The sequence below is a fragment of the Caenorhabditis elegans genome, chromosome V (genome assembly GCF_000002985.6).
Source record: "Caenorhabditis elegans chromosome V".
Classification (NCBI taxonomy): Eukaryota; Metazoa; Nematoda; class Chromadorea; order Rhabditida; family Rhabditidae; genus Caenorhabditis; species Caenorhabditis elegans.
In genome coordinates, this window is record NC_003283.11 from 11353519 (window position 1) to 11366658 (window position 13140).

General features: G+C 33.7%; 1 protein-coding gene and 1 non-coding gene across 3 annotated transcripts; one reads left to right on the forward strand and one right to left on the reverse strand.

Annotated features, from left to right (window-relative positions):
• The first annotated feature begins 6037 nt into the window (after nt 1–6037).
• On the forward strand, nt 6038–6058 carry 21ur-14486. The gene has a single exon (NR_069506.1).
• Nucleotides 6059–8926: 2868 nt separating this feature from the next.
• Nucleotides 8927–12711, reverse strand: dop-5 (G-protein coupled receptors family 1 profile domain-containing protein). 2 transcript variants are annotated; one of them, NM_001373110.2, is made up of 7 exons: nt 12595–12711; nt 11620–12419; nt 10685–10928; nt 10511–10637; nt 9589–10413; nt 9273–9398; nt 8927–9216 (listed from the first exon to the last, which is right to left on the reverse strand). In NM_001373110.2, the coding sequence occupies exons 1-7, from the start codon at nt 12634–12636 to the stop codon at nt 9095–9097; spliced, it is 2286 nt and encodes a 761-aa protein (NP_001360566.1). In that variant the 5' UTR covers nt 12637–12711; the 3' UTR covers nt 8927–9094. The 2 variants fall into 2 exon arrangements, with proteins under 2 accessions (NP_001360566.1, NP_505884.1); NM_073483.7 differs by having other exon boundaries at nt 8932–9216; nt 9589–10419; nt 12595–12703.
• Between the last annotated feature and the right edge of the window lie 429 nt (nt 12712–13140).

Below are 13140 nucleotides of genomic sequence, written 5' to 3' on the forward strand. Positions count from 1 at the left end.
TCTGAGGATGATTGAATTATGATGAGGTTTTCTAGAACAAGGGTAAGATAAAGATCATTAATTGAAAGAATAACCTTCGAAAGCTATGTGATAAGAGTTCGTTAAACAATGTTATTATGAATACAAAGCGGGTGAAGATTGAGTTTGTAAGTATTAATTTCTAATAGTGCACTATTTTTTCTGGATATGCTACCAGACAACACAAAAGGTGTTGTATTACATTCTCGCTAACTATTAGTTTTTGTGCCTATGTGGAACAATTTTGCCCTAATAGTTTATAAGAAGTGTTCTCCTGCCAGTTTCGGAAGGTTCCATCCAAGAACTCAATCCCTCTTAATGGCCGTTTCAGTAAAATGCGTAATTCCAATAGGATATGATAAAGGATCTTAGAATTGCAGTTATTGCATTAGAAAGACGGTGGTTCGATGATGGCTCGAGGGAACGGTAGGATGAATCCTGACAGAATCAATTACAGTTTTGTCTTGTGGATACTTTTAAAAAACGAGGTTCTCTCAAAATTTAGAAATTGTACAGTCCAATATGCAAACTTGATTTCACAAACTAGTTTCCGGTTTATTTGATCAATTTATTTTTCACATGCCAAAGTTTGAATAAATGCATATAAAAATTGTGTTGAATTCTCAACAATTCTTGTTGAAAATCATCTTCTAAGTCATTAATGACATCTGAATTCCTTTCACCAGGTCACATTTTAAAGTTTGTTCACACAAAATAATTTTCAACTTCATGTCTCATAAAAAAAGAACCTAATGGTAACTTTCATATACTCATTCAATTATAAAACTAACAAAAACTCTTGAACTCAAAATAGTTCCAAAAGTCCAGAATCACTCGACCTCGAAAAATAAAAAAGAAAGAAAGCTTTTAGTCCTGGACTCAGTGAAACGGATCCGAACCTAAATCTTATTATCTGTGAACTTGTTTGGGGTTTCCTATCTCTTGTTTCAGGTAATCACATTTGAATTCCCATTTTTTTGAAACAAAGAACGAGTGTTGGAAGAGACAGGGGGAGGAGAAGAAAGAAAGTTGAGGTCCTGCAAAATGGCAGTTTGACAGAACAATTACTTCTTTTTATGAGTTTCTGTTACTTTGGGATCATTGAAAGAAGACTAGAAGAGTTGAGAAAGGAGAATTGAAAAATTAATACAAAATGAAGAAGCCATCTTACTGGAGAAATTTGAGGAAAACATGCTTTTTAAATGGAAATAATGCTGAATACGAAAAGTAAAATTTTTGGAAAATGCAAAAAAGAATTGTCGCAGATTTGTTGAATTTTTGAAATTACCAGCTACATAATTTAGTCTAATTTTATGAACCATGAGATACAACAAATGCGGAAATATAATAGTTGTAAAAAAACGACGAAATTGTTTTTCAGACCATACAGATTTTTCAGTTTTCAAAAAATGGCGGTGAAGAATGGAGGTACTTCTAAAATTCTAAAACTTCTAAAAGTATAATTTTGGAACTGTATGGTGTGACTTGAAACTTATTTTTTGAACACTGAATTCAAGTTTTTCTAGAATACTTTTTTATATTGTTGATCATTCGATACAATATATTTTTGTTTAAATTTTCGTGAAAATAAACACTGGAAGTGACATATTCAAATGAATTTTTATAAAAACATTGATATGGAATAAAACTTAAAAAGTATATTAATACTTTTTTGCACGAAAATATATTTACATGATTCTAACAAAACTTGTATTTCATTACGGAAAACAAGTAACTACACAATTTTTAGATTTAAGCAACGAAAATCTATTTTGTTTATACTTTTTTCTTCAAAAACAAATCTGATCAAAAGCCAGATGAAATCAACTTTTTCATGATTGTTTATGCCCATCATTATACTATTCCGCTTGTTGTTCGTCGACAGAACCCTGAGATTTCTGAGGTTCATGTGTTTTTTGATCATGTACTTTTTAATCGTTTATCTGGAGAAAAAAACTTCCATGGTAATGCCTATGTCTATCAGACTAATTGTAAGTAATAATTGAAAATTATTTTAGGCCGATGGTTCAAAATTTGAATTTGGGGAAATAGAGAGGAAGTTTGAAACGGAAAAATGCTTCTATTTAACATATAGTTTCACAACCAATAATTAACAATCATTTCACATAATTGAACGGAAGGAAGTCTCAAAAACCAATACTTTTGCAATTTGGTGGCTTTTAAAAATTGACCACAATTGAACAAAGACTCGTTTTTTTTCTGAAAAAAAAACAACCGAAAATCGAGGAAATACTCGTTTGTATGTCAGACAAGAAATTGGTTTCTGCTTTCACGTGGAGCAAACATAGTAAGAAAAAACTCCAAAATAATAAGGAGCGTTCGATGTGAATAATATTTGAACAAGGTTTGTTTCTCGCCAACACTTGAGACGTGGTGAATTTGCTTTTGAGTATTCGTTTTTAGATTGTAAAGATTCCGCGAAAAGATAAAAAAAGGAAAAAAATAAAGTGACAGGAGCCAGAAACATTCGAGATTCAAAAAAGGAAGAACAAAAAAGAATCAACTTGACAATTTTCTGAAGGAGAGGAATGAAAAAAAAATGAATGATGGACTGAAGAGATTTCAGAAAGTTAAAAAACGTCACGTTTCAAAATGAAATTGATGAGTTAAGAACAGATATTTCCGAGTGCAAATCTTTCATCTTTTCAAAAAACATTTAATGATTGTGGCTACTTCCGTTATTTCGAAGAAGAAGCTGAAGCAAAAATGAATTATTGTTGTTGTTGTGAGCCAAAATGTCAAATTAATTCTTTTTGAATAATTAAGTAGTTCACAATTTTGACCTATTCCAAAATAAGTATTTTTTTTTCTAAGAAAGTATCATTTTAAGTAAATAAAACTCCTGGAGGCTGTGAGAAGTTGTTCAAGTCAAAACATGTATATGATGATTGACCCTACCAGTAAAAAATTATAAAATTTTTTCATTACGAATGACATTCACAAAGATCAAAAAGTTTAGTTTAGTCAATGGATCATGATTGGATAAAAAAAGAAATGGGGTGGGATTCTGATTTGGTCAACTCAATTGATTGATTGTCTGGACCAAAAAGTTTAAAAAATTTCAGTGTTTCTTGGAATGTTTGGTTTACCATGCACCACGGTCGAGCTCATGAAATAAGCAGGACGCAGGAAGCTGTGCCAGAAATGTTACTAGGATTTCCTGACAGTGAGTTCAATTAGAGTTTGAATGTACTTTCTTGTGAGAAATAGTTCGAATATCTACTATATTTTGTGAAAGATAATTTAGAGCATGAATTTGTCAAAGAAAAAAAAAGTAGAAGCCCTACTCATTTCTCACAACCGTTATTCAGAAACTGTTCGAAGAACTATATCTTGTTTTGTCAGTCAAGGAATTATCACTTGAATCATCTGAACCCGTTCAACCTCCAAAACAGATCCAGGGTCTAGACATGCTAGACTTAATGAGGGAATTGAAATGGAAGTCGCGATTCAAAGTTCCCGAAATTTATGAACTATGTAATGTTCGCTGGAATACGTGTCAAAAGAGATATTTTCGTTGATCAAATTGACGAATCGGGCGCTACCAGGAATATATTTTAAATTGGGTGGGCAAGTGCAGGTGCAAACACAAATAAACAAATGAAAGCGTCGAACTATGATTTTCTAGGATTTTCATTTTTAGATTCAGGTTTTGCATTTCTGTAAATAATTCATACTTCAAAGCACGAGAGAAAATGGGGGAAACATTTCTGAAAACCAACGAGTTATCTTGCTCATAACTTAACCACATACACCAACGCATCGGCTTTTTGATGGGATTCAGACAGAAATGATGAATAAGAAATTAGTACTTATGAAAACTGAAAAATGTTTGAAATAAAGAAACAATCAGGGTTCAGAAAGATTCCAGTTGACTGGAAACTATTGGGAAAACTCCGAATCAACGCATTTTTTATTCACGTGGAATTTTGAACTTTGTGACCGAAATGGCGTCATTCTGTTGAGCTAACACGGAGTATTGTGTCCTAAGAAAATACAAACTAAATTTGATGTGTCACATTGAATGACGGTACTTGTGTATTATACCCCCGAAAACACCATTCCTAAGCCTAACAAGGAAAATGGGTATCACGTTTAATTTAAACGGATAAATTAATGGAAATTTAATTAGTTTCTAAAATGGCGGGGGTATAATACACAAGTACCTGAGTGACTAGCATTGATTATAAAAAAAGTGCCGTGAGGAGCATTACACAAAATTTAGTTTTATAACTCACGATTCAACTTTTTAAAATTTAATTTTCATTTGTTTTTTTTTGATCACTAGAAATGAATGAAAAGAAAGTCAAGTTTCAAAGTTGTAAATAATTTTGTGAGAGTATTTTTTAGATGTTTCAAAATTACAAATTCCCATCTGAAATGTAAATTAAAATTAAAGTAAGTGTGAAACGTAAAACTCAGGGTTTTGATAAGCGGGAATAAAACTCCAACATACCAAAAACATTATTTTAATAGACATCAACCTTGAAAATAATATGTTTTTTTTTTATAAAAAATTTGAAAACAGCGAACAATACGAGTTTGAATCGAATTTTGAATTTGAGTTTATTTATTTAACTAAACGAAGAGAAATAAACAAATAAAACGAGACGAACCCTAAAAGAGTTCAACTCGAGTAAAAGTTACAAAAAAAAGATATATAAAAAGATATAAAAAAAGATAATAGGGAACAGGTGAAATGGGGAGAAAGACGAAAATGGAGGTAAAAGAGTAGTTATAACCGGGGGATGTTGAGATCAGTAAATTCACAGAACTGATATGGGGACATAAAAACCGTAACATTTTTGAACAAATTGTTCCAGACTGGGATGATATGAGCAAAGAAATGCGTGGAGCATTTGTCCTTCCTAACTAAAATCATTGGGTGCCTATTAGAACTAGAGAAAGTAACAAATTGTCTAAGGTTAGAAAAATGAGAGGTACCTGTTAACAGTCTATACAGTAGTTTCAATTGAGCCTTAATTCTATTGTGTCTGGTGGAGTGGAGCTCCATTATACTGAGTCGATTTTCATAAGATGAGAATTTTGTATTGCATCTTTGAAGAACGCGCTTGGTAAAGTGCCTTAAAGGTTGTTCAAGTTTTGCTGAAAGCAATGAGTTAGGGGAGGGAGCATAGACTTCAGAGCAATAATTCATAATGGGAGCAACATACGCTTTATAAAGGTGGGCGTAGAACTTTGGGGAATTGGAGGAGAATGCTTTGAGAATTTGTTTAGACCTAAGCATGGCTAGACAACTAACTTTAACTATGTGGTGTTCAAACTTTAGCTTGCAATCAGTAATTAGACCTAAGTCTCGAACAGTAGAGGATGGGGTAATGGGGACACCATCAACAAAATATGATTGGTTTTTGTTACGAGTGCCAAGAGCTAGCAACGCAGATTTAGTTGGAGCTAAAGGAAGTTCATTTAACTTGGACCAACTAACTATAATATCAATGGAGTTTTGTATTATAGTAGGATCAGTGTGAAAAATTTTAACGTCATCAGCAAAACAGGAAATATTTATGGTGGGAGCAAGGTCAATCAATAAATCATTAATAAAAAGAATGAAAAGTAAAGGGCCTGAAACAGAGCCTTGCGGGACACCTGAAGAGATGGGATAGGAGTTTTTCGAAACAAATTTGTTGATTTTGACGGTGAAGGTTCTGTTTTCAAGAAATTCTTTGAACCAGGAACAAGTTAAAGAATCGAGACCAAACTTAGCAAGTTTTCCTAGGAGAATGCTATGTGAAACTTTATCAAATGCCTTAGCAAAGTCGAAAAAGATGATATCGAGAGATTTTTCCTTCTTTAGAAGGGAATGGTAGAGAGAAACAGATCGAACTAATGATGAAGGACAACTTCTGAATTATTAGAGAGAGTCTACTGAGTTCTTCTCTGAACAAGATTACTCTAGGGTAATGAAATTTTATTATGATAGAAGAATCTGTGTTCCAGATACAAAATAAAAACAAGGCAATTTCAGCCTCAATAATTATTACTTCCTCAAATAAGATTATTAAAAAACTTTGCACTCTAAAATATTTTTATATAACAATATTCACACGAGCTCTGCCAGAAAAATTGGTTCAACACATTTTTGTTTTTGGTTGAAGTCTGCCACCTAAATTTACTGCAAAATCAGATTTCGAATTTTCCCACCCACTTATAAAAATTATTGGGAAAAATATATACAACCACCCAAATTTGTAATTAGGATGTTTTGACAAACAAAAATATTTTTAATTTTTTGTGCAGCAAATGACTGATCAATTCAAAAAGGTAGTTTGAAAAATTAAATGAAAGTCACGAATTGTTTTCAAACATAATTATATGCACCCAAGCCTAGAATCATGATCAATCGTGACACATCGGGGAAATGTGAAAACTGATTCATTTAATTATTACTTCTGGAAAAAAATCAAAATAAATTTGAAAAACAATTCGTCTACAAAAACGACCAAATAATGAGAATTCTACCAAGTTAACAGTATTAATTTATTATTGTTATCGTTTTTAAATAACAAAAACAATCAAGCAAAAATTGATTTCCGTAAGCTTCGTATAGTAAAGTAATGAGATTCTATCAGCAAATGAGATTGTATCAAAAATAGAAAACTTCATGATAGGTTGGTGGTTCGACATGTTATGTTGTGTTAACAAGTGGTCAAAATGCAAATAAGTGAATAAATTAGAAACGTTTAAGTTTAGATTATGTCTCTGACACTACATCCTAAATAGAGACAAAACACAAAATTTAATGTAAGAGATCTATGGAATAAAGCTGAACATGTATATTAATTATGCCAAAAAATGGAATCCCTCGTCTGACCTCATTTGCTGTTTGGTACATTAGAACTTTGAAGCCTATTTCCTTCTTTGAAAATTAATGTTGATTGTGAAGCAACCATGGTGGGGTTATTGTTTTAGGCTATTGTAAGTATAAAAGAAAACAGTAGATTTGAATGGACTCAAAAAATTCCTAGCATTCTTATGTTAACTCAACTATACAATAATGCAATGCGAAATAAAAGAAAAAACTATTTCGACTTGTTTGTGTAACAAATTTCTGAATTTTTTGAATCCCATTTGGTATTTGGTCTATGGAACGTTTTCTATTAGTTGAAACCAAATGAAAGAAGAGACTGATTGAGATATTAAAAAAAAACAACAGTTCTTCAACCTTTAGACTAGATTTGCCAAGTAACTGGAATAGAATTTCTTAGATATGCTAGACAAAAGACCGAAAAAATTCAAGAAGGCAACACCGGAAAATATAATTAAAATGGCATATACTCATTTGGAGAAAAGTACAAGTTGTCTGAATCCAAAACACATATATATCTAAATAATTTGTGTAGTACGCATAATTATTCTCAAAAAAGGAAACCTTTCATCTTACATGTTTTGGTCTATCAGAACTATGATACATTTTAACCTTTTGCCTTGTGATAGTCAATGAGACCATTAATTTCCGATAGAATGCTTTAAAAAACAGGAAGCCTTTCAAACTCCGATGATCAAGTTTTTGATGAGTGCAAAATCATTTTTTTGTTATATTCAAAAAAAGGCTAAACGAATTTTTTTTGGATTTGATTTCTAGAACAAGTTTTGGAGTATTTGAACCAAATACCAATTGCTGTCACTTGTCTTTATAAATGGATCAAATTTCAGATAATTATTCAAAAGTTTGAGACCTCCCACTACATGAAAAAATGCACAATGATGTCATGAACCAAAACAATTTATGCAGATTTAGAAATTTATTTTACTAATGTCTACTGCAAGCGGAGTGGCGCAAATTAGATTTTTGTGTAAGCACACTCAAACATTTTATAAAAATCGCAAACACTCCAAAAATAGTTTAAAAAATTAAATCTGTCAACATTTCACTAAAATGGTGAACAATATGTTGTATACGTTGGTTGTGTATTTTATAAAAATGAAATAATTGGTATATTGTTCTAAAGGGAGAGCGATTGATTCGGTTTTTTAAATGAGACATCTAAACAGTTTTCAAAAATTGTTCAAGGCGGTTAAAAACAACAAATTTTTGCAAATCATTTGCAAATCATTTAGATAGTAGGATTTCTGGTGCAGTCTTGTATTAGTAATTTGCAAGTCATCAGTGTTTCTTGAGATTATGAAACCAAATGAAGGCAATACGGTAAAAAACTTAAAAGTTCTGCGATCGATTTTCAAAAATGTGAGGGACTGAAAAAATATTTCAAAATTGTAGCCAAATTTTTAATATTCGATAATTTTTACAACTTTAAAGTATCAAACACTTTGAGAGTCCAATCAAGCTAATTTTTTTGGGGGTTGAAGCATGTGATTGTTAAATGATCAAAAAAATTTAATTCGTCGTGTACTAGAAAACTTTCCATATGTCAGATTCTCAAATAAATGGGACAACGAGCAAATACATATTTCCCGAGTTCCCGGAGTTTAGAAATTTCTCGGAAACAAACACAAAAATGAGTGTGTTTTCAAGAATAATATGTTTTTTGTCAAAAATTAGCCAATAAAATAAAATATTTTACTGCAAAATTGGGTCAATTTTCCAAATTAACAATTTTCTAGAACAAAACAAATACATCTGTTAAAAAGTAACATATGGAAAATACTGTAACAAAATAATTCTGAAAAACATTTGTTTGATCCAGAAACGTGAAATAATTCTTGCAATTCTTGCTAGGTTCTCTAGCAAACCGGGCTTTGGATTGAAATGCTTTGGAGACTTGAATACTCGAGATAAACTCAGCTTTTTACAATTTAAAAAAGGTTTAGTGTTTTTTCTAATGCATATAAAACATTTGATGATAAGTTGCAATAAATATATGCCATACGTTTGTGTCTTTTTGGGTCCAGTGAACAATATTTCTCTCATTGCAAACAAGAAATAATTTATTTTCAAATAAAGCTCCCGTCGAAACCAGAAAAAAAAACATTATTTTAGACCATACCAGTATTTTAAAATCGGCAAATTTAGCGTTTAAAAACAAAAATTGAGATCAGTAAACTTCGATACGAAGCAAAAGGAAGTGTTAGTTCATCCTTCCTGTTCAGCCATTTTTGCTCTGTTCGTCTTTTGCATCATTTTTCTCATTGTATTTCGGAAGTTCTTATTAAGACACATGTAGATGAGCGGATTGAAACACGAGTGGGCATATCCTAAAAAATGATTAAATTGAAGAATGTGTAGAGAAACAGCGTTTGATGGAACAAACCAAGCCAAGAAGTGTAGACAAACAGCGTCAGATGAATTGGTGTGTTGATGTTAATTTGGAATCCCATCAAGACGCCACGGAAAATTGAAATGCAGAAGTACGGAATCCAGCAGATCAGGAACGCAACTTAAATTTAAAATTTTAATTGGTCCTAGAAAATATTTGAATATTTTTACAAAAGTGTAGAAGTCGAAAAGCGTTTCTCAAAGACTTTTTGAGTCAAGTAGTTTCTGCTGGAACAATGGCGTTTTTGGAATTGTTATGACTACTTTTGAATTAAATTTTCTGTCCTCGCATTAAAAGGTCGTAAACTCACTAAGAATAGCAGCTACAACTCTCGTCGCCCTTGACTCCCGCCGAATTGCCATGGATTCTCTTCTTTTCCTTCTAATTGCTCTTGTCACCTGAGTTGCAATTCTTCTCAGCTTTCCTCTACTGATTGTTGACATTTTCTTTTGTGGGGATCCAGTTCGATCTACAGTTATATCAACGCTTGCTTTTCCTCCTCTCATTTGTTGTCTATCAAATACAGCCGCACGAATGGTCGACCATGCCGAAGATCTTCTTGAGTCACACTCAAACGTTGACTCAGTGCCATCAGTCAAACTGCTACCATAACTGTTCATAGAAATTCTTCGATACGTATCACTTGATCCACTTGCTGATGTATAAGAAGAGTGACTGCTGTTACTTGGAACACTGCACGGCGATGGACAGTCGAAAAGTCGCGGAACTTGCAAAAGAGAAGTGCAGTTCGTTGGAGCCTCCTTTGTGTTCGGGGTTGCTGGTGGAGTATTTACAGCCATCATTGCAGGTACCATAAGGAAAGTTGGTGCAGGTATTGATGGAGAATATCTTGGCTCTTTCTGTGTCTGCGATTTCTTGGTGTAATGATGTGTTGGTGGTCCAAGAAGTGGCTTCTGACTAGCTTCTGTGGAAACCGAGGACTCATGAGAATCAGTTTTTGATAGTGTCGAGGTCTTTGGTAGCATGGCAATTACTGTCTCAGCAATACTGGAACCACTCGATAATTTGTGCATTATTGATGTTCCATCGCTATCCTTTTCTTTTTCCTCGCAATCTTCTCCTGGCGGTGGTGTAGCTGGCTCGTTCACTGTTGTGAGAGATGGGAAGTGATATGCTGTAACTGAACACATTGAAGTATAAATATACTAGAATTGAAAATTTCGTATGAGAATCAGGAAGGATTTGGTTAGCTAAATGAAAATATGACTCACTATCATGAATCGTAGAGCGTCTTCTTCCGGCTCGAACTTCTTGATAAGCCTTTTGAAATGCTTGCATAATCGGAATGCCATTTGGATTCTCAGAGGTACTCGAACGCCTTCTTTCATAAATCACTCTCTGTAAACATATTTATTTCATAAATTACTCATATTCCATGCACCAACCTTTCTCTCATCACTTAATTTTCTAACTTCTTCCTCGCTTTGTTTCCTTCTACCAGCTTCACAACCTAACAACTCTTCTTCTCTCATTAGATTATGATGATGTTCATCTTTCATCTGATCAATTGATGCCATGTTTACAGAAACATCCATGGATGGAGGATCCGGTACAATTGAAACCCTTTTCTTTGCAGCAAGTAGTCTATCATGAGCCAAGGTTTCTGCACAGATTGTTGGAGATCGCCATCTGGAAAAGTTCAAATAAACAACTTTTTAGTTTTACTACAAGTGTCAATAAGTCTGCTCGAGCTTTGAATTGTAAATTGTGGAAAATTTCCATCTGCAAGCTATCCTAATAGCTGAATAAATGAAAATTGCTAGATCTTGTGTGTTTGAGAAAAATTTAATTAAAGCTGGAGTTGCAATATCTTCTTCCTTGCTCTTTTGCCTGCCGTCTATAAAGAAGAAAAACTGGGAGAATTGGTTTTCCGATTTTAGATATCTGAATTTTAAGATGGCAACTACAGATTTTTCAAAGATCAACTGTGTTTTTCTGAAAAAAAAACTGAATATTAAATGTTAAGTTAAAAGTGGAATGTGAAAACCGCGGGATACGCGTTCTAAGAAATTCATATCTAAACATAAGTTCCCGTTTTTTTTTTCTTTCGATTTTCAAATTTTTATTTTATTCTTATTCTCCTGTTAACCCACACAAACACGTGATCAAGTGCGAGAAAAGATATTAAAACGGAAAAGGCGATAAATTTCCCCAAGGGCCCTCTTCTTTTCAGCGCGACAACTCAACTCTTACACTGACAAACCGATTCAATTCTCTCTTGATTGGTTTTTTGTGTCCACCAAATAAGAGAAAGCTCATGAAAGAAAGTTGTGTGCTCGCTCTTCTCTTCTTCACCTAAACACCAATCCAATCAACTCACCTCTGTTGAGGCTTCGCCACAATATGGATGTCCGGCTGGCTCGGAGATCGCTCCTTGCTTCCGCCACTCTGCCGTCGCGTGGGACTTCCAGACTGTGATCCTGTTTGTGACATTCTTGAGCCACGACGTGACCTCACTTCTTCAATAATCACACGTGGGAGAGAGTGCCGACGTTCTCGTTCTCCACCTCGATGCGTCAGCTGTCCAAACATGTAAAGCTGATGATTTCGAAGCTTCTTGAAGATTTTCATGTACAGGTATACTACAATTGCTCCAGGAAGGAAGAATGATAAAAATGAAGATAATACTATATATTGTGGATTGCTGATCCAACAGATTCCATCAAAAGAATCACGTTGTTCCATAAAAAGTGTTGAACTGACTGCCAAAGCCATCAGCCATATCATAACAACATACGGAACGGTTGATGTTGAGACCGAATGCCTTTGATATTCAGTTGGAAACATTATTGCAAAATATCGATCCAAACTAATTGCTACCAAATGTACAATACTTGCTGTCGTTGAGAAAACACCTGAAACCAAATGAAACTGGCACCAGGTGTAACCCAAAGTCCAATGATCATTGTGCATTTTGTAATACAATGAAAGTGGCATGACGATTAAACCAACAAGGAGATCAGAAACTGCCAAAGAAGCAATAAACTTGTTAGTGGTGACTGAACGGAGTTTTCTGTCCACGGCGACTGCGAATATAACCATTGTGTTTCCAAAAACCACGAGGATGATAAGAAGCAATAGGAAAGCGTGGAAGGCGTTCCATTGCAAATCATTTAAATCCTGAAATCAATTATATCTTATAGTCAAATTAAAATATTATGGAGGACATTCCCCTGAGACAGCTCGAGCCTTAAAATGGTTCTAGTTTTTCTTTAGTTTTATCTTTTTTGTCCACATTTTGATCCCTAATTAAATTCAATTCTAAGAAGCCATAAAACACTTTTTTAAACCTCACCTGCGGATTTTGATCAGTGCCATTTGAAACTGACAATAACATGTTTTGTCGTCGTGGTACACGGCTTCAACAGCCAATTTATGTTTTGGCCATTGTTGCAAATGTAGAGCTGAAAATTGAGAATTATTAGTCAGACCGGAGGGGAAGAGCAGAGTTGAAGTTAGAAGCTGTGGGGCGGAACCGGCGGGCGACTAATTGAAAGCCGAGCACATGTAAGTTATGAAAACGAAAAGAAAATACTTGACTCTCGAAAAAAGCACACGTCATTTGATAAACTGAAGAGGTTACGAGGTGTTGGTGTCAAGGAGCTAGTGGATCGGTCAACAAGCACAATATTGGACAGCTCAATAGGTTACCCGCTTTTCAGATATTTAGTAACATTTTTGCAACGGTAAGAATATTTTTCATTTTTCATAGATTTTTATTCAGAAATAAAACCAGCGTAGAATGTAAGTCGTGTTTTGTTGAATATATCTTTGAATATAATTGTAAGACCTTTTGAGTGCATAGTATTCTCCAAAGAAAGCGGGAAAATAAAAAAAAAGA

Coding starts and splice junctions, on each gene's coding strand:
- dop-5 (NM_073483.7), bottom strand. CDS start 12,636: ATGTTATTGTCAGTTTCAAATGGCACTGATCAAAATCCGCAG. Junction 12,420..12,594: donor GCACTGATCAAAATCCGCAG/GTGAGGTTTAAA, acceptor AATTGATTTCAG/GATTTAAATGATTTGCAATG. Junction 10,638..10,684: donor AATTAAGTGATGAGAGAAAG/GTTGGTGCATGG, acceptor ATATGTTTACAG/AGAGTGATTTATGAAAGAAG.